The sequence below is a fragment of the Sus scrofa genome, chromosome 3 (assembly GCF_054392235.1).
Source record: "Sus scrofa isolate SSC_HxYL_T2T_F1_AM1 chromosome 3, Sscrofa_HxYL_maternal_Yorkshire_Landrace_v2.0, whole genome shotgun sequence".
NCBI classification, from domain to species: domain Eukaryota; kingdom Metazoa; phylum Chordata; class Mammalia; order Artiodactyla; family Suidae; genus Sus; species Sus scrofa.
The window spans coordinates 46,875,034-46,895,944 of NC_139385.1; the positions used below are offsets into that span (position 1 = coordinate 46,875,034).

The following is a 20,911-nucleotide window of genomic DNA, read 5'->3' on the forward strand; positions in this document are numbered from 1 at the left end:
GGCCCCCTGCAGTCGCTGGGCGAAGGGCCTCCATCTCAGATCTGAGACTGGCAGCCTTGGGCCCCGCGGGGCTGCTCGGAGGCCGTGGCACATCCCCTCCCATCCTCCCCTGTCTGTGGCTCTTGTCTGGTGGGACTGGCCTTGATGGGGGCTCCGTCCCTGCCGCCTCTGCAGCTGCCACCTACCGGCAGCGTGAGCCCCTTCTCAGAGCGCCGAGTGTGATTGTCCTGGGAGCACGTGGCTCTGGGCCTTGGCGCTGCCCGTGTGTTGCTGCTCCGTCCACCCCTCCCTTGTCTGCTCCCCACCCCGCCGTCCTGTCTCTCCGCCGCAGCCGCCGCATCCAGGCCCCCGCCCCCCGGGGGTCCCGAGAGCCTGTGGGCAGGGGTGGCACAGGTGGCCCGCCCCCGATCTGATGGGGGCTTTGGTTTCCACTTTGGGATCCTGGTGGTGTGTTTTCCGGCCCCCTGTCCGTGAGGGGTTGTCAGGGCTCTGAGTCCGGGCGGGGGGAGGGTCCGGGGCAGGGGCGAGTCTCGGTCCGGTGCTGCTCATCCTCCACCCAGAGCACAGGGACGGGGACGAGACCTCCCTAGCTGGGTGTGGGTTGACCCCATGGTGGCCCTGAGGCCCAGACCGTGTGTATCACCCTATCTGCGCAGGTGTCCGTACCTGCACCGGACGACGGGGGACACGGAGCGCAAGTACCACCTGCGCTACTACAAAACGGGCACCTGCATCCACGAGACGGACGCCCGGGGCCACTGCGTGCGGAACGGGCTGCACTGCGCCTTCGCCCACGGCCCCTTGGATCTGCGGCCGCCCGTGTGCGACATCAGGTGAGCGGGTATCCCGGCGGAGCCTGCTCCCCTCCCCAGTTGCAGGGGTTGCCCGCCCCCCTCCCCGGGTCGCGGGGATCGCCCGCCCAAGCAGCTGTTTCCCGGCCCTGATTTTGCTCTGAGGAGAGAGTCACCCGTTTCCTTCCTCCTGGCTCGGGTGCGAGGGGGCTGGGTGCCCGCCAGGCCTCACGGAACACACTCGGCTCTGGGACCGCTGGGGTTTGGGCCAAGGCCGTTGTCCCAGGACGTGCGGGTGGGGGTGGGAGTGCGGCGGAGGCCCTGGGCCCTCATCCAGGTGGCTCCCTGAAGTGACAGAAGCCAGGGGTTGTCCCCGCTCTGGGGGCCGGGCCGCCGCCGTAACCGCGAGCTGTTTGGTTGCAGGGAGCTGCAGGCCCAGGAGGCCCTACAGAACGGCCAGCTCGGCACTGGGGATGGCGTCCCTGACCTGCAGCCCGGGGTCCTGGCCAGCCAGGCCCTGATGGAGAAGATCCTGGGCGAGGACCCCCGGTGGCAAGGTAACCCCGCGGCCGTCTGTGTGGGCAAAATGCCTGCTTTACAGGTCAGGTGGGAAGGCGAGGCTGCTTCAGCCTCGGCCCCTCCAGTCGTCAGGGGCCAGCCAGGGTCCGAACGGGGCGTCTGGTCCCCTGGCTGCTCTGGGAAGGGGGCTGCGAGGCTGGCACAGCTCCTGCCAGGGCGTCGGGTCCCAGAGCCCAACTGGCATCACCAGCTGGTGCCTGCCCTGCGGCCTCCACCTGGCCTCCATGAGACTTATCAGAAACGGGAGTCCCTGGGCCCGTGTCCCTGACCCGTGTCCCCAGCAGCTTCCGCAGACGGAGGCTCTGGGCGTTGAGCATTTTCCCTGTAAAGTCCTGGGGACACCCACACACCTGTGGAGGCCTGTGCAGCGCCGGCTTTGCAGCCCTCGCTCCCCACACACGGTCCCATCGTGTTGGTCCCCCGCCTCCCCAGCCTCCGGCTGGCCTGTCCCTGGGTATTTGCTGAGGGTGGAGCACGTTCAAGAACAGCCCTCCAGGTGGTGCTGTCGCGATGTCTCCTCCACCCGCCTGGCTCTCCCGTGCCTGGATGTGCTTCAGGGCTGAGGTCTGCTCAGCAGGGGGGGTCCCCGCAGGAGTTTTCTTCTGCTCGCCCCCCACTTGCCCGCCCCCCCCATGTCCTCCCTGGGTCGGGGATGAATTGAGAAAGTGGCTGCCCAGGCTGGCTGGGCCTCAGGACCAGCTCCCGTCGCGTCTGGGGGCGGAGGGCCTGGCCCACGTGCATTTGGGGGGGCCACCGTGCCCTGGCACTGTCCCCTTTTGGGGTGTCCCTCTGGGCAGAAGCTCTGCACAGAGGACGGGCAGAGCCCACAGCTCCCTGCCTGCCAGCACCTCCGCCCAGGTTTATCCTGCTGGGAAGCTCCCCTCTCTGGTCAGCCCCTCGGCCTCCCTGGTCTGGGACCCGGGCCCCACGTGGGGGCTCCGGTTCGTGGGCAGGTGAGTGAGGATCCCCTCGTCGGCGCTGGGCTGAGCTTGAGAAGGGGAAGGGGAGGAGGCTCGCTGGGGATCCGGGATCTGTCCAGCATTTGGTGTGGGTCCTGCCTCGTCCCATTCTCGGTAAAGCCAGTGGCGCTGACCTCTCTTCCGACTCAGAAGAGTTGCTCCAGACTGTTGCTTCCACATGTCCATGTTTTTTAGCTTCTTCTTTTTTTTTTTTTTTTTTTTTTTTTTTTGGTTTTTAGGGCCGCACCTGCAGCATATGGAGGTTCCCAGGCTAGGGGGTGGATCAGAGCTGCAGCCGCCAGTCGACACCACAGCTCACAGCAACACAGGATTTGAGCGGCGTCTGTCCTACACCACAGCTCACGGCCATGCCGGATCCTTACTTAACCCACTGAGCGAGGCCGGGGACGGAACCTGCGTCCTCAGGGATACTGGTCAGATTCGTTTCCGCTGCTCCCCAGCAGGGCCTCCCGGGAACAGTTCCGGCTGATGTGACATTTGTTGCCATTGACCCAGGACTGATGCGTGGCCTTTGACTAAGGGCACAGCTTGCAGCAGGGGTCCCCTTTGTCCCACGTTCTCCAGGTTTGGGACCCCCCGTTATGCTGCTGCCCTGAGGCCCTCCGTGCTCGGCTGCTCGTCCCTCCGCAGCCCTGGCCACCACCCATCTTTCACCCCATCATCGTCATGTCATGAGCCGGGGTCACAGGGCATAGCCTTTGCACTTGCTGCTCTGTGTCCAGGGTCCCCACGTCATTTCGGGCCTTGGTAGCGGCTTTCTGCTCATTGCTGGATGATATCCCACGTCTTGGTGGACCTGCTCATCCGTCACTGCTGACGGGCACCCTGGAGCCCCCGTGTCACTTCTTCGTGGTTCACGTCACGCAGCGCAGGGCCTCGTGTCTGTTGGGAACCTTCAGTCAGTCCTTGGGAACAGATGTCTCACAATTTTTGGCGTTCCTGTGTGGCTCAGCGGGTTAAGGACCAGACTAGGATCACTGAGGATGTGGGTTCGATTCCTGGCCTCGCTCACCAGGTTAAGGATCTGCTGTTGCTGTGGCTGTGGTGTAGACCGGCAGTTGCAGCTCCGTCCTCTAGCCTGGGAACTTCTGTATGTCATGGGTGCAGCCCTAAAAAGGAAAAAAAAGAAAAATGTTAAAGTCACTTTCAGGGCCTATTTTTATTTCAGTTATGGCTTTTTTTTTTTTTTTTTTTTGTCTTTTTAGCTATTTCTTGGGCCACTCCCGCGGCATATGGAGGCTCCCAGGCTAGGGGTCGAATCGGAGCTGTAGCCATTCGCCTACGCCACAGCCACAACAACACGGGATCTGAGCCACGTCTGCAACCTACACCACAGCTCACGGCAACGCCGGATCGTTAACCCACTGAGCAAGGGCAGGGATTGAACCCGCAACCTCATGGTTCCTAGTCGGATTCATTAACCACTGCGCCACGACGGGAACTCCAGTTATGGCTTTTTAAAGCTTAACCAGGACTTCACTTTATTTGGAGGTAATCTTTAACATGCTTTAGTCTGGATTTCTATTTTTTTTTTATGGGCCACACCTGCAGCATATGGAGGGTCAGAGCTGTAGCTGTTGCCCTGCACCACAGCCACAGCCATGTGGGATCTGAGCTGCACTTTCGACCTACTCCACAGCTCACAGCAACACTGGATCGCCAACCCACCAAGGAAGGCCAGGGATCGAACTCACGCCCCTAGGAATACCATTCAAGTTCATTACCACCGAGCCACAATGGGAACACCCTGGATTTCTATTAATATGGGATAATCTTAGGATCAGGATGGCTGATATACAATCTAGCCTAATTAGTTAATGCGGCTTACTCAGACTTTTTTATGGCTTCATTTTGTTTTGTTGTGCTGTGGTTTCTAGGGCCACACTCATGGCATATGGAGGTTCCCAGGCTAGGGGTTGAATCAGAGCTGCAGCTGCTGGCCTGTACCACAGCCACAGCAACACAGGATCTGAGCTGCGTCTTTGCCACAGCTCACGGCAACGCCGGATCCTTAACCCACTGAGCGAGGCCAGGGATCGAACCTGTGTCTTCATGGTACTAGTCAGGTTCGCTAACCACTGAGCCACAACGGGAGCACCTGTCTTGTAACCTTTGACCTTGTTTACATATCTCTTTACATTTATCCCCAGTCTGGCCAGAGTTAGTGACACGCGTGAGGCAGGTTTAATTAATACTGGTGCAGAGTGTCCCTCGCTTGGCCAGGAGATAGTCACAAGCTAGCCTCTTGTCAAGACAGTATTTTCTGCTGAGTCCAGAGAAGGATGGGGGTCCTTGGAAGGCAGCCCTCGTGTTTGTGGACACGTCCGCAAGGGCCCCTGTGAGATTTTGTGCAGTCATTTCACGGTGTGCAGAACCTCCCCGAGGGGCTGCCGGTCCAGGAGCAGTCCCTACTCCTGCCAGAACGCACCTTCTTGCCCTCTTATCTCAGGACTGGTGAGAGTATGAAGGTTCATGCTTGGGTTCCTAGAACTCAACCAGCCGGGCCTGCCTCGTGCACGAATCGAGCAGTGTCTAAGCGATGGCAGCCTAGACCCCATCCTGGCGGAGTCAGGGCTGCTCCGATGGGCCCTCGGCCATCCCTGGGCTCCAAAGGAGCAGGTTTCCAGAAGGAGCACATGCCTGGTGCCCTTCCCAGGAGCTGAAGCACCCTCGTAAGAGGCCAGCCCGAGAGGGGGTGCCCTCGAGTGTGGGGGGGAAGCGCATCTGCATAGTGGGGGTCGCTGGGGCATTCTTGACTGGTGGCTTTTCCCCAGGCCTCAGGAGGCTGTACGCCAGACCTCAGACAAGCCGCGTCTCCCCTTCCCAGTAAGTGCGTCTCTTGTCTGGGCCCTGCATGTATTCAGGGCGGGGGCAGCAGTGGGTGAGGTTTCTGAGGAGTCGGTGCTGGGGCACCTTAACGGCGGGGTCACGGAGGAAGCATGGATCGGAGCCCCGAGCAGCCGCACGGTGTCGTTACCTGTTTCCTGCTTTGGCAGAGGCTTTTGAGGGGGCAGCAGCAGTGAGATGGGTCAGAGAGATGGCACTTCGCTGTCACTGCTTCATCCTCACCGCAGGTGTCAGTGCGAGGGGGGAGGTCTGGGGGGGACGGAACGTGAACGTTGAGAGTTTGTGCAGTAATTGCCAGGGCTGAGCTTAGCAGACCTGGGAGCCAAGGTGAGAGTGGGGTTGGCCTTTTTCGGGGGAAAAGTGTAGAATACCTTGAATCCACAGGCATCATGGTGGGGGTGGGGGGACCAGCGCAGGGACAGAGTCTGTCCACGGGCTGTAACCCGGAGAAATTTATGAGAGCGTGGACGCCCCATTCTGCATGGGGAGCTGCAAAAGATGGAGCAGAGAATAGACGTGACGGCCACTCCTCCCTGTGTCAACGTCCAGCCTGGACGGACGAGGTGTTTGCCAGAGGAGGACGTGGCCGAACGGCAGGAGCCGAGGAGGGCAGCGGCAGCGCCAAGGCCGGATGCGGCGCCTCCCACCGCGTTCCTACCCCTTGGCATGTGCCTCCTTTGGAAGAGCATCACGAGGGTTGGGACAGGTCCCACAGCGTTGGTGTGGGTGGTTCAGCACGTAGCTGACGTCATCAGCCTGGGACGGTGGCCCTGGAGGTGTTCCCTGTGATTTCAGGGCATGACGAGTGGTCACGGTGACTCGGCAAGAGCCTGTCCACTCGGCATCTCACTGGCCTGGCTGATCTCCAGCCTCTCAGGCTTTCACGGACGCCCAGTTCCTGGGGCAGAGAGTCCGGGCAGCCGTGGCAGAAGCGGGGGTGGTCCCGGGTGGCTGCGTGTGTAAAGCTTTGCTGGTTGTCCCCACTGTATGGCGTATTTCCCGTCCCTAAGGCGGGTCGTGGCGCGGGTGCCCCAGGAGGGTGCTTCCCACGCAGGGTCTCGCGTGGGCGCGCCGTGGTCTTCCTCGAGGGATGGGTCACATCTGCGCATGGGTGCACGGGGAGATCCCGCGTCGGTGAAAGTCTCCGTGTGGTTTGGTTTAACTTTACTGGAGTGTGGTTGACCCGCCACGTGGTGTCAGCGTCAGGTGGACAGCAGCCTGAATCGGTTGTGTGTGTGTGTGTGTGTGTGTGTGTCGCTAGGTAAGCGGGTAGAGACCCGCCCCTTCCCCCCGGAGGTCATCAGGGCTGTTGCCTCGTTCCCTGTGCTCTGCAGCAGAGCCTCGCCTGTTCTGTACCTGCTGGTGTGTCTGCTGATCCCATCCCCCTACCCCCGCCCCGTGGTCCCCCGCTTGGTAACTGTAAGTTTGATTTCAAAATCTTTGAGATTGAGACTGTTTCTGTTTTATAAATAAAGTTTTGCATCTTTTTTTTAATTATTATTTTTTAAAATTTCGGTCTTTTTTCTTTTTTTTTTTTTTTTGGTCTTTTTAGAGCCACCCCCGTGGCATATGGAGGTTCCCAGGCTAGAGGTCTAATCAGAGCTACAGCTGCCAGTCTACACCACAGCCACAGCAGCGCCAGATCTGAGCCGCCCATGGGAACACCGGATCCTTAACCCACTGAACGAGACCAGGGATCAAGCCTGCGTCCTCATGGATGCTTGTCGGGTTCCTTAACCGCTGCACCACAGTGGGAACTCCAGGGCAGGTTTTAAATCCCTGGGGCATAACCATCAGTACTGTCATTACTTCCTCACGTTGTGCGGGGTCCTGCCGTTCATGCGCAAAAATGCATCGGGATTCCGGGGCTCAGGGGTGCTCGAAAGCAAGCCTCTTTCAAGTCCAACACTGAGTGACGGGTCCTCGCGGGAGGATAGAGGCTAATGTGTCGGGTGCTCCGGAGTGAATCTCCTCCATGGCTTCGCTCATGGCCCAGAGGTGGTCGCTGTTGGCAGCAGGGGAGGAGGGGTGCAGGGAGACGGGCAGGGTCTTAAGAAGCCCTTGCGTGAGGACACTTGGGGGCCGGCTAGGGTGTTTTTGCTTAAGGGGAATTTTTTTTTTGAAATGTCAGTTATTAGGGGCAGGTCACAGCTTGACTATGCCTTTGCCTGTGGTGTCGTGGGTCCCTACTGAGAAATTAAACGTCTTAAGTTTCACTAGGCTATGAGTCAGGGCAAGGGAGTCTCGCCTATTTTGATGGATTGTAGCTCCCGACTCGTACGGTAAGTCCTTCCTAGGAGGGCAGTGGGGCATCCAGCACATGGAAGAGCGAGATGGCATCCTTCATTTCAGAGCGCACTCAGGGACTCAAATTGCGTCCCCTTCCACTCCCGTACACGGCATAGGTTTACCTTCGGTCATTCCCCTCGGCAGGTGTTCAAGACTGAGTCGGTGCCCCTGTGTTGACTAGAGAGTAAACCTTTTTACTTCCCAGCATCAGGGTCGGCTAAGGTTCCTCCTACGAGCCCCTGGGCCCCTTCAGTCTTCTTTTTTGTCATTTTAGGGCCGCACTCACAGCACATGGAGGTTCCCAGGCTAGGGGTTCAGTCGGAGCTGTAGCTGCCGGCCTGCACCACAGCCACAGCAACGCGGAATCCAGGCCGAATCTGTGACCTACACCACAGCTCATGGCAACGCCGGATCCTTAACCCACTGAGCGAGGCCAGGGATCGAACCTGTGTCTTCATGGTTCCTAGCCGGGTTCGTTAACGACTGAGCCACGACGGGAACTCCCCCTTCAGTCTTCTTCTTTCATGTGACAACCAGTGAGGATGTGGTGACGAATTGCCCCAGGTTTCAAAGACCTCGTCGCAGTGGAGAGAAAGGCTGAAAGCCGTCATAGCGCACACCACAAGAAGGGGCGCTCCCGGCAGGTAGGATGCCCCAGACGTCTTCGAGGACGCTAAGGGGCCCTCCTTCCGTCCCTGGTACTGAGTCTGCCCGTTACATAGATCAGAGGACGTCAGGGTTCCCATGTGGTGGCAGGGTGCCCGCTCCAGGGGGGAATAGCCTGTGATTCTGGAGAGCTGGTACCGCACGTCACCATGGGCGTGCTCGGGACTAGTCCCCAAAGGAGGCACGCCAAGGGGTGGGGGTGGGAGAGTCGGGGGGGCAAGGGCATCAGGTGGGATGGCAGTGAAACGGAGGGAGCAGCAGGCACGGCAGAGTGAGGGAGTGGGGGAGGGCTCGGGAATCTTGGGTGACCTGTCGGGGGGACGCCACTCACAGCAGAGGGTGGAAATGAAGACAACCCTTGGCTTGAGATTCCAAGACAAGGAGAGAGGTTAGAAGCAGACTCACGGGGCTCCCGTTGTGGCTCAGTGGTCAGTGAGCCAAGACAAGGAGAGAGGTTAGAAGTAGATTCACGGAGCTCCTGTCGTGGCTCAGTGGTTAATGAACCCGACTAGGAACCATGAGGTTGTGGGTTCGATTCCTGGCCTCGCTCAGTGGGTTAAGGATCTGGCGTTGCCGTGAGTTGTGGTGTAGGCTGCAGATGTGGCTCGGATCTGGCATTGCTGTGGCTGTGGCATAGCCTGGCCGCTGTAGCTCCGATTGGACCCCTAGCCTGGAAACCTCCACATGCCGTGGGAGCGGCCCTAGAAAAGACAAAAAAAAAAAAAAAAAAAACAACTCCCTTTTTTGGAGGCCCTTTTGTTTGGCAGAGCACGTGAAAAGCAGAACACAGGGCATCTTGTCCCTTTATTTTCAGATGCTCACACTAGGCCTCCTCCTGCAAAATGGCATTAGAATGGAGAGTGCCAGAAGTTGGCTGACTTTCCCTGTCTACAAACTGCGGCCGTGGTCAGGCGGGTCAGGCAGTGCTGCAAGAGAAAACCCGCTGTGAGCCCGCGCGTGGCTGTTTTCACTTAGAGACGATGCTCCTTCAAGGAGGGTGGGCCAGGGTGGAGGCGTGATCACACCCACCGGGAAGACGTCACTTCACTCAGTTTCCGGCTCCTGCGTGGCCCCTCCCAGGGCTGGTGGTGGTGCAGACCCCACAGTTTTAGCCCACACCACGCGGTCTCGGTGCTTCCACCTAGACGTGGCTAAGTCTGGGGGGGAGGGATGTGCAGTCTAAGAGAACCTTAGTTCTAAGGGCTCCTCCTCAGTCAGCGAGTCTGTGTCCAGGATCCCCCAGGAGGCTGTAGGAGACGGCTGGGGGTGTGTGTGCTTTTCCGCAGGCGGCCCCTGGACAGAGGCTAAGGGGGCAGTGGGAGGTCGGGGCTCTCCAGCCAGATCAGTAACTCAGAGAGCCTCCACGGCAGCCACGGAGATGTGCTCAGGACGGGTTGGCTCATACTCGGGTGCAGGTGAGCAGGGAGGTCACACGCCCATTTGGCATGTGTTCAGGTCACTGTGCACTCAGCTACAAGGACGCCAACAGTCAGGGTGACTTGGAGGTCCGTTTCTTCTCTCCCCAGCAGGTAAAGTAATTTTCCTGAAATCTGGGGTGGAAAAAGGCGGGGTGGGGGTGGGCAGGTGGACTTGAACCTTGAGCATGGGATGCTTGAGAATAGAATTTTGGTCGCGGGCAGTGCTCGTCCTTGTGCTCTCCCTCTGGACAGTCCCCTCAAACTTCTGTCTTCCTTTTCCATCTGAGACTCTCCCTCTGAACCGACCACTGACCAAACACAGGCCATGGGAATGAGGGGCGGCCCGAGGTCCAGGCAGTTGGATAGACTGTCGAGAGTTCTAGCAGCCTTTGGCGTTCCCGTCGTGGCTCAGTGGTTAACAATTCTGACTGGCATCCATGAGGACATAGGTTAGATCCCTGGCCTCGCTCAGTGGGTTAAGGATCCAGTGTTGCCGTGAGCTGTGCTGTAGGTGGCAGTTGTGGCTCAGATCCCGCATTGCCGTGGCTGTGGCTGTGGTGCAGGCCAGTGGCTACAGCTCCAATTTGACTCTGAGCCTGGGAACCTCCATGTGCCGCAGATGCGGCCCTAAAAAGCAAAAAAAATCAAATGCGTTCCAGCAGCCTTTGGAATCTGCAGAGGCAGAGATCTGAACTCCGACACAGTTGACTGGATATTGTGCGTGCCGTGTTCCAGAGTCAGGCGGGCACAGTGTGTGGCATCGAGCACTGGCCCAGATGGTCCTGAGTGGACACGCCCATGGAGAGGTTCCGTCCCAGACACCTGCCACTTGCGGGTTTTGTGAAACGTTCTTTTTCTTTTCTCTGAGCCTCTCCCTTCTTTCGTGCACAGATGAGGGAAAATTAGGAGGGCAGGAGTTCTGGAGTTCCCATTATGGAAACGAATCCAACTAAGAACCACGAGGTTGCAGGTTCGATCCTTGGCCTCACTCAGTGGGTTAAGGATCTGGCGTTGCTGTGGCTGTGGCATAGGCCGGCAGCGGTAGCTCCCATTAGACCCCTCACCTGGGAACCTCCATGTGCCGCAGGTGCGGCCCTAAAAAGACAAAAAGACGGAAAAATAAAAGAGGAGGGAGGCTCATTTGGAGTGGGTTTGGCTCACTGACCAAGAAGAGTGGTGAAGGATAGGGAGGAGTGATGCCGTGGCCGACGGTGAGAGAGAAACACACCCCCTCTGGAAGGCGCCTCCTTGTCAGCATTCAGGGGCACAGCCCAGGGCAGCCCCAGGCTTGGTGCGGAGGCAGGAGGCAGGGCGACCACTCTGACTTGTCGTTAGAGAGAACGGCCACCAGAGGGCGCTGAAGCGCCAGCCAAGCCTGGCAGCCTCCTGCCTTTGGCGGGCACTTCTGGGCTCAGAGATGGGGTTCCGGATGGGGGTGGTGGAGCCCCCAGCAGGTTTCCAGACAGGAGGGGTAGGTGCCAGGCGGCCGCTGACCCCCCAGTCCACACCCACCCGGTCAAAGGGATACGTTGCTCCCTGCCCACCTGCGTCACTGTCTGGGAGCTCAGCAGCCCACAGTCCCACCGTTGGACAGGCCTTCGGGGGTCTGACTGCCGCTGGCCTCTCCAGAAGCAAAAATCAGAATCCCTAAGCAAGTCGCGGGCTTGAGCTTCAGGTTTGCACGGCCTTTGGCCTCAGGCGAGCTGGGCTGCTGGTCGTGAACGGAGGATCTGAAGGCTGCGCCCATCCCGGTGGCCAGTCTCTTGAGGGACCTCGGAAAACCTCCCCCGTCTCCTTGCATTGGTGTCTCTCGGTCCTTTCGTGCACCCCCGAGAGGAGCCTCTTAACCTAAAGCCGGGTGGCGTAAAACCAGGGCCGGGAGGTGGCGTTTGAGGGCGGCTGGTGTTGGGCATCATTGAAAGTCGGGGTGTTTTCTGGTGATTGACCTGAAGGTGGGTGGCAGATAGGGTGCCGGGAGGGGTGAGGGGAGGCTCCGAGAGAGAATCACCCCCCACCCCAAAGCTCTCAGCTCTTTCTCAGAGACAGAGAGGTGGGAACTGAGGACCCAGGGGCTGGCGAGCTGTGCACACAGAGCAGCCACCTCTGGGGGCAGAAGGACGGGGTTTGAAATGTCCACAGAGCTCTGAGCCACGGGGGGTGAGGAGCCCTGCCACGGCCCACCTGCTGCTTGGGCTTGGCGCGTCCAGGGCCAGAGACAGAGGGGAGGTGGGCACTGGTGCAACGTCCAGGGAGGTGCCCAGTGAGTCGGCGTGAGTGGCAGGTCGCTTCTGACTCTCAGGCCCCAACGGCCTCTCCTGAGGGCGGCTGCAGTGTTGTATGTTCTCGATGAGGGGTCGCATCCCTGCTGACTATGGAGCCCAGAGACCACACGATCTGGCAGGTTGGCTGGGGTCTCGAATGCCTTTGGATCCTCCAGCGGTATAACCTGGGAGGGAAAGGCCTCGGCATCTGTCTGGAGGCAGACTTTTGTCGGGGGTGGCGTGAGCAGAGCAGTGCGTGGGCACCGAGCGGCGTGGGCATGCGTGGCCCCAGTGTTGGTGGCTGTGCTCATCCCCGGGTCCAGCTCTGGAATTTCTTCCCAGGTCTCCCTTGCATTCGCCATTCGCTGAAATGGGGTCTTGTGGCTCGAGGCGAGCAGCCGCATCTCCAGCTGGAGACCTGAACTGAAGCGGGGTCGGCTGCGGGCCGGAGTCGTTGCTTGGGGGTGGGGAGAGAGCCCCAGGGGACTCGGAGCGAGAGACACAGCCCTCTGGAAGGCGGCACGTGGCGGTTCTCGGAGGGGGAGGAGGATGGACGCGGGCGGCCAGGTGCGCCCTGCAAGGGCGGTCCATCCATGGGTTTGCTCGGTAGGAGGCAGGGCTCTGAGTCATCATTAGAGAGCATGGCCGCCAGCGGGCACGCAGAGCGCCAGTGGGCACGCAGAGCGCCAGCAGCCCGGCAGCCGATGGGGACTGGTTCATCCCAGCTCAGTGGTGGGGTTCAAGATGGGGCCGGTGGATTACCCCAGACATGCCCAGCGAGCAGGGGTAGGTTAGGGTTCGGCTCCGACTCTCCAGTCGAAATGGACAGTTGGGGCTCAGCAGTTTAAGACCCCAACTAGTATCCATGAGGATGCGGGTTCGATCCCTGGCCTCGCTCAGTCGGTCGGGGATCCCACATGGCTGTGGCTGTGGTGTAGGCTGGCGGCGGCAGCTCCAATTGGACCCCTAGCCTGGGAACCTCCATATGCCGCGGGTGCGGCCCGAAGAAGAAAAAAATACTTTACGATTTTTATTTTCTTAAAATCGTCTTTTCTGTTCAGACTCCTGGATCTCTCCCTCCCTGTGCTGCTTCGTGGTTAACTTCCCCGTCCTTTAATCAGTAATTAGGAGCCTGGCGTGGCTAGAGCACGGGGCCTGGGCCTGCACCGCTGGCCCTCCGCTGCTGCCTGGGTCCCCCCCACCCAGGGGGTGTAACTAGAGACAGCGGCGCTTGTGAAAAAGGGGGCCAATTGCTAACCAGCCCGAGAACGGACGGGGTTTCTAAGAATCTCCTCTCGTCGGTGACGGCTTTTAAATGACCCCTGGCGGCTTTCTGTTTGATTTTTGCTTTGAGATAAAATTCAGGTAACATGATAGCGGCCTTTTAAAACAGACTGGTTTTTAGAGCAGTGCTGGGTTCCACACTGCGGTGAGTCCAGGGAGTTCTCCCGTCCCCGCTGCCCGTGCACACGGCACCCCGACTGCTGCGGGACCTTTGTCACAGCCCGCGAGCCTGCTTTGCCGTGTCAGCGGCACCCAGAGTCCGCCACGGACGTTGGGGTTAAACCGACCCCAACAGTGTATCTGGGCTTCAGTCGTGTGCAGTGTCGCGCGGCCGTCCCTTTCGTCTGGTTCGTCGTCTGGCCTCCGGCCCCGCGCCGACGCCCACTCGTCCCGTCCTGTCTGTGCCTTCGCCTGTTCTGGTTGTGTTTTCACACGTGTGTCTTCACACGTGTGGCATCACATGGCGTGTGTCCCTGTGCTGCTTAACTCGCCAAGCATCGTGTTCGTGCTCACCCGCGTCGCCGCGCGTCCCCGCGCTTAGCTCCTTCGTGTGGCCGAGGGGCCCGACTCGGTGTCTGTCATCTGCGAGGGTCGCCTTTTTGCTGTGCGGCTGCTAGGAGCCCGCGTGGGACCCTCTTTTTCAGACACCAACTTCGTGCTGGGCAGCTACAAGACGGAGCAGTGCCCCAAGCCGCCGCGCCTGTGCCGCCAGGGCTACGCGTGTCCGCACTTCCACAACAGCCGCGACCGGCGCCGGGACCCCCGGCGGTTCCCATACAGGTGAGCCTGCACCTCGGGCACCGTCGGGCCCCGTCGATTTTGGGGGCGCGGGCCCAGCCCAGGGTGCCCTCTGCGCTCGCACACACAGCCCTGTCTCAGGCAGCAGCCGCTCCCCTTGTCCCTCTGGAGGATCTGGAGCCCAGCCAGCTGGTGCCCGCGTGGCAGGTGCAGTGAGGGCATGGCTCATGTGTTTCCCCCTCGGCCTCCCTCCTCTGACCTGTGTGCCCCTGCCGGCCAGACAGCCTTGCCAGGCTGAGTCCCAGGACCCACGGCCTGATGTCCTCAGGCTGGTGGGTTTGGGCCCACCGCCCCCACCCCGGGTTGCACGCCAGGCAGCCCTGGTCTCTCTTCCAAGGCCATCTCCTCTGCGCTCCAGCTGCCCTCACCTGGGTGCCCACCTCTGCCAAGGGTTTGGATGGACGCGGCACTGGGGGGAGGTGGGTGCTGGCGCCTGTGCCCCTGGGCTGTCCCTGGCTCCTTTGGCACCCAAGCTCTGCGTGTGGTTGTTCTTTGAGGGAAGAGCCACTCTGGTCAGTTGATGCCACTTTGCATGCCCAAGAGAGCCCGAACTTTCAAGTGGAAAGGTTGTGTCTTCACACGTGTGCCCATGGCCGTCGCCATTCCTCCGAGTAGTTTTGGAGCAAAGGGACAAAGAACCTCCAGATGTCACCTGGAGAAGAGAAAGTGAACTTACTGTGTGTTGAAGGGATAGAAAATTACAAAAAAAAAAAAAAAGCCCTTTTTCCCAGATGATATCTTATTTTAAATTTTTTTTAGGGCCATGCTCGCGGCATAGGCACGTTCCCAGGCTAGGGGTCCAATTGGAGCTACAACTGCCAGCCTGCACCACAGCCGCAGCCATGTTAAGATCTGAGCCACATCTTTGTGAGCTCACGGCAATGCTGGATTCTTAACCTGCGGAGCGAGGCCGGGGATGGAACCTGCAATCTCATGGCTCCTCGTCGCATTTGTGTCCGCTATGCCACCACGGAAACTCCTCAGAGGGAAGTTTGAAAACGAACCGCGCTGCAGTGGAGCTGGAGGAGGTCCCGGGGGCGGAGGGTATTGGTTGTGGGGTTTTCATGTTGAGGGACCAGACGGCTCACGTTCAGCTTTGGAACAGTCTCGCTGGGAGACGGGGTGTGCTGTGCGCTCGCGCTGTGGGTGCCTGGTGGCGTCCCCGAGGTGCTGGTCCCAGCGGCCTAGGTGGCTCTGACTCAGACTTGCTGTGTGTTTGTGGAAAATAAAACGGGCTCCTCAGGCTGCTGTGCCTCTGCCCACGCTGCCGCTTCCTCGCCCGTCCCGGTGAGGCACGTGCTGGCGCTTCAGGGCCACTGGCTGTGACCCCAGCGCGGAGGGCGGCCCTCGTGGCCGGAGCATAGCCTGTCCTCCGCTGACTCCTCCTTGTCCCGCAGGTCCACCCCCTGCCCCAGCGTGAAGCACGGCGACGAGTGGGGCGAGCCCTCCCGCTGCGAGAGTGGGGACAGCTGTCAGTACTGCCACTCCCGCACGGAGCAGCAGTTTCACCCCGAGGTACGCTCACCCACCGCCTGGGCCGAGGCTGCGGTGACCCGGGGACCAGCCGCAGGCGCGGGGATCGGTGGAAGGACTCGCAGCGCTCAGCAGCTCCGGCGCCTGACCCCGAAGGGCCGCGGTTCTCGCCGGCACAGGAGCAAGGCGGGGGCGGGTCGGGGAGACCTGGGGAGACCCTGCTCCCGCTTCCAGCAGCTTCCAGCCGCGCCCCCTCCCCACCCCGTCCCCGCTGGAGTGGCGCTGACGTGCTGCCTTCTCCCAGCCACCACGTGTGGCGGGACTCGGGGCCATGCGCGCGGTGTCGCAGTGCTGCCAACCGGGAAAGTCACCCAAGCCTCGGCATCTGGGCTTTTCCCGGGGGTGGGGTCGCAGGAGCGGGTGACCTCAGTGTCCAGCCCTGCAGAGGCCGAGCTGATGCCACCAGGCCTGGGCCCACCAGACGTCACAGTGTCCCTGTGCAGGGTGGCCTACAGCCCCAGGTAAACAGAGAGCCAGCCGGGCCCGACATTCCAGGGCCCCAGAGAGCACTTTCGCGGGCCAGTCAAAGCCGGTCCTTCCTTGGGGCTGTGCGGGTGTGGATGGGAAGCCGAGGAGGGCGGGAACCCTTTGCGGCACACGGGGATTTGTGTTGGAAAGGAACCCGCACAGCAGCCCGCTCAGCCCACGGAAGCGCATCCGAGCACTGGGCCCCGGGGCCCGGCCGGGTGGGCGGGCGAGTGCAGGCCGGTTCGCAGAACAGGAGGGGCCTTGAGGGGGCAGCGGGGAGGGGGTGGAAGGGCCAGTGCCTGGCAGGGTGGGGCTCCTGGACGCAGGGACCAGGGGCACCTCAGGGCCAGAAGAGTGTTTCCTGCTCTGGAATCTGCATGCTCGGGCGCCAGCGCGGGGGGTGGGGGGCGGCGGCGCCTGGGCTGCGGGCGGTGGCCCGAGTCACCCGCACCCCCCGACCTCGACCTCTCTCTTAAGCCCAGTAGTGGTTTCCAGGTCCTACAGCCACAGGCTCTTCTGGTTTTGTTTCCTCATTGATTCATTCGGTTTTTAAAACCTGGGAAATATTTTGTGCATGTTGATACCAAGAGTTTTTATTTTTTAAAATTCCATTAACTTTATCATATTGCTAGTTGTACAGCCATCGTCACAACGTTTTCAGCACTTCGATTCCAAACCCCAGCCCATCCCTCTCCCCCCACACCCTGTCTCCTTTGGTAGCCATAAATTTTTCAAAGTTTGCGTGAGTTTCTGTTGTGCAAAGTTCATTGTATCCGTTTTTCAGATTTTGCATGTAAGTGAGAGCATGTGACAGTTAGGTCTCACTGACTGACTCCACTGAGCCTGATAATTTCTAGGTCCATCCTTGTTGCTGCAAATGTCATTATTTCATTCCTATTTATGGCTGAGTAATATTTCACGTGTGTTTGTACCACATTCTGGATCTACTCCTCTGTCGATGGACATTTAGGTTGTTTCCATGTCTTGGATACTGTAGACAGTGCTGCAGTGAACATTAGGGTACGTGTATCTTTCCGAGTCGTGGTTTTCTCTGGATAGACGCCCAGGAGTGGGGTTGCTGGATCATGTGGTCATTCTAGTTTCTTGAGGCATCTCCATCCTGTTTTCCATAGTAGCTGCACCAATTTACATTCCCACCAAGTGTAAGAGGGTTTCTTTCTTTCTTTCTTTCTTTTTTTTTTTTTGTCTTTTTGCTATTTCTTGGGCCGCTCCCGTGGCATATGGAGGTTCCCAGGCTAGGGGTCGAATCGGAGCTGTAGCCGCTGGCCCAGGCCAGAGCCATAGCAACGCGGGATCCGAGCCGCGTCTGGAACCTACACCACAGCTCACGGCAATGCTGGATCGGTAACCCACTGAGCAAGGGCAGGGACCGAACCCGCAACCTCATGGTTTCTAGTCGGATTCGTTAACCACTGCGCCACGACGGGAACTCCTGTAAGAGGGTTTCTTTTACTCCACACCCTCTGCAGCATTTATTGTTTGTAGACTTTTGGATGATGGCCATTCTGGCTGGTGGAAGGTGGTATCTCATAGTAGTTTTGATTCGCCTTTCCCTGATAAGGAGTGATGTTGAACATCTTTTCATGTGTTACTTGGCCATCTGTGTCTCTGCTTTAGAGAATTGTCTGTTTAGATATTCTGTGCATTTTTTGATGGGGTTGTTTGTTTTTTTGATATGGAGCTAGAGCAGGTGTGTATACATTTTGCAGATTCATCCCTTGTCACTTGCTTCATTTGCAAAGATTTTCTCCCATTCTGTGTGTTGTCTTTTCATTTGTTTAGGGTTTACTTTGTTGTGCAGAAATTTTTAAGTTCAATTAGGTCTGTTTGTTTTTTATTTTATTGTCATTATTCTAGGAAGTGGATCTGAGAATATATTGCTGTGGTTTATGTCAGAGTGTTTGGCCTATATTTTCCTCTAAGAGCTTTACAGTATCTTGTATTTAGGTCTTTAATCGATTTTGAGTTTATTTTTGTGTATGGTGTTAGGAAGTGTTCTAGTTTCATTCTTTTCCATGTGGCTGTCCAGTTTTCCCAGCACCACTTATTGAAGGGACTGTCTTTTTTTCGTTGTGTATTCTTGCCTCCTTTGTCATCACTTTGTTAACCATAGGTGCATGGGTTTAATTCCAGGCTTTCTATCCTCTTCCACTCATCTAGATTTCTGTTTTTGTGCCAGTACCACACTGAATTGATGACTGTAACTTTGTGGTGTAGTCTGAAGCCAGGGAGCCTGATTCACCCAGCTCAATTTTTCTTTCTCAGGATTGCTTTAGCTATTCTGGGTCTTTTGTGCTTCCAAACAATCTTTTTTTTTTTTTTTTCTTGTTTTTTTAGGGCTGCACCTTCAGCATATGGAAGTTCCCAGGCTAGGGGTCAAATTGGGGCTGCAGTTGCCAGCCTACACCACAGCCACAGCAACATGGGATCTGAGCCACGTCTGTGACCTACACCACAGCTCACGGCAGCACCGGATCCTTAACCCACTGATCGAGGCTGGGGATCGAACCTGCCACCTCCTGGTTCCTAGTCAGATTTGTTTCAGCTGCCCCACGATGGGAACTGTGGAACTCCTCCCCTCTTAATTGATGTGGTCTGGCCTGACGTCAGACTTTCCCTAACGGCAACTCTGGACCCTTAACCCCCTGAGTGAGGCCACGAATTGAACCCACATCCTCATGGATACCAGTCAGGTTCCTTAGCACTGAGCCACGATGGGAAATCCCAAACAGACTTTAAAATATTTCATTCTAGTTCTGTGGAAAATGTCCTTTGTAGTTTATTTGCTGGGGATTGTATTGAATCTGTAGATTGCCTTGGGTAGTGTAGTCAATTTGACAATATTGATTCTTCCAATTCAAGGACACCGTATGTCTTTTCATCTGTTTCTATCTTTTTTTTTTTTTTTTTTTGGTCTTTTTGCTATTTCTTTGGGGTCTAATCGGAGCTGTAGCCACTCGCCTACACCAGAGCCACAGCAACGCGGGATCCGAGCCGCGTCTGCAACCTACACCACAGCTCACAGCAACGCTGGATCGTTAACCCACTGAGCAAGGGCAGGGATGGAACCCGCAACCTCATGGTTCCTAGTCGAATCCATTAACCACTGGGCCATGATTGTAACTCCAGTATTTTATTCTTTTTGATGTGATGGCAAATAGGATTGTTTCCCTAATTTCTCTTTCTGATCTTTCATTGTTAGCATTAGAAATGCAGTTGATTTCTGTGTGTTAATTTCGTATCCTTCACCTTTACCAAATGCACTGATGAGCTCTAACTATTTTCTGGTAAAGTCTAGGATTTTCTAAGTATAGTATCATGTCATTTTTTTTTTTTTTTTTGGCTTTTGTCTTTTTTGTTGTTGTTGTTGTTGCTATTTCTTGGGCCGCTCCCGCGGCATATGGAGGTTCCCAGGCTAGGAGTTGAATCAGAGCTGTAGCCACAGGCCTACACCAGAGCCACAGCAACGCGGGATCCGAGCCGCGTCTGCAACCTACACCATAGCTCACGGCAACGCCAGATTGTTAACCCACTGAGCAAGGGCAGGGACCGAACCCGCAACCTCATGGTTCCTAGTCGGATTCGTTAACCACTGCACCACGACAGGAACTCCTATCATGTCATTTGTAAACAGTGATAGTTTTCTTACTTGTTTCTTTGCTATTTGGATCCCTTTTTTTTTTTTCTTCTCTGATTGCTGTAGCTATGATTTCCAAATTTATGTTGAATAGTAGTGGCAAGAGCAGACATCCTTGTCTTGTTCCTGATCTTAGCAGGATTTCTTGCAGCTTTTCACCATTGAGAATGGTGATAGCTGTGGGTTTGTCATATGTTGCCTTGATTATGTTGAGGTAGGTTCCCGCTATGCCCACTTCCTGGAGGGTTTTTGTCAGAAATGGGTGTTGGATTTTGTTAAAAGCTTTTTCTACACATCTGTTGAAAGGATATGGTTTTTATTCTTGAGTTTGTTAATGTGGTGTGTCACACTAATTGATTTGCAGATATTAAAAAATCCTTGCATTCCTGGGATGAATCCCACTTGATCATGGTGTCTGATCCTTTTACTGCATTGCTGGATTTGGTTTGCTGTATTTGGTTGAGGATTTTTGCATCTGTGTTCATCAGTGATATTGGCCAGTGATTTTCTTTCTTTGTGGTATCTTTGTCTGTTTTTTGTGTCAGGGTGATGGTGGCCTCATAGAATGAGTTTGGGAGTGTTTCTTCCTCTGCAATTTTTTGGAGTAGTTTCAGGAGGATAGGCATTAACTCTTCTCTGAAAGTTTGATAGAATTCACCTGTGAAGCCATCGGGCCCTGGACTTTTTATCTTGAAAAGTTTTTTTGCCTTTTTTTTTTTTAAGGGTTTTTTTTTTTCATATTTTTTTTAGGGCCACACCCATGGTTTATGAAGGTTCTCAGGCTAGGGGTCGAATCAGAGCTGTAGCTGCTCACCAAGGTCAGAGGCACAGCAGTGCTGGATCCAAGCTGCATTTGTGATCTACACTGCAGTTCACAGCAGTGCCAGATCATTAAGCCACTGAGCAAGGCCAGGTATCGAACCGGAAACCTCGTGATTCCTAGTCGGATTCATTTCTGCTGCACCACAACAGGAACTTCTTGGAAGTTTTTTAATCACAGTTCCAATTCGATACTTGTGATTGATCCATTCATCTTTTTTGTGTCATCTTGGTTTAGTCTTGGAAGATGATACTTCTCTAAGAATGTGTCCATTTCTTCTAGGTTGTTTGTTTTATTGGCATAGTTGCTAGTAGTGGTCTTGTAGGATCCTTTGTATTTCTGTGACGTCCATTGTGACTTCTCCTCTTTCATTTCTAGTTTTATTGATCTGAGTCATCTCTCTTTTCTTGGTGACTCTGGCTAAGGGTTTATCAATTTTGTTGATCTTTTCACAGAACTAGCTTTTAGTTTCATTGGTCTTTTCTATAGTTTTCTTCATTTCTATTTCATTAATTTCTG

The 20,911-nt window shown here is 56.7% G+C and overlaps 1 protein-coding gene and 1 long non-coding RNA gene across 51 annotated transcripts in view; one reads left to right on the plus strand and one right to left on the minus strand.

The window, feature by feature from the left end:
- Nucleotides 1–20,911, plus strand: part of UNKL (unk like zinc finger) — a 68,065-nt gene that overhangs the window by 10,927 nt on the left and 36,227 nt on the right. For all 50 annotated transcript variants that reach the window (XM_085017963.1, XM_085017969.1, XM_085017973.1 and 47 more), the window contains 4 exons: nt 657–833; nt 1,215–1,348; nt 13,760–13,895; nt 15,311–15,428. In XM_085017963.1, the coding sequence (XP_084874089.1) occupies nt 657–833; nt 1,215–1,348; nt 13,760–13,895; nt 15,311–15,428 (565 nt within the window). The remainder of the gene's footprint in view (nt 1–656; nt 834–1,214; nt 1,349–13,759; nt 13,896–15,310; nt 15,429–20,911) is intronic.
- Nucleotides 2,526–8,884, minus strand: LOC146404608 (uncharacterized). Its single transcript, XR_014841083.1, has 2 exons — nt 8,816–8,884; nt 2,526–6,813 (listed from the first exon to the last, which is right to left on the minus strand). It is a non-coding gene; the product is annotated as an uncharacterized LOC146404608 (long non-coding RNA).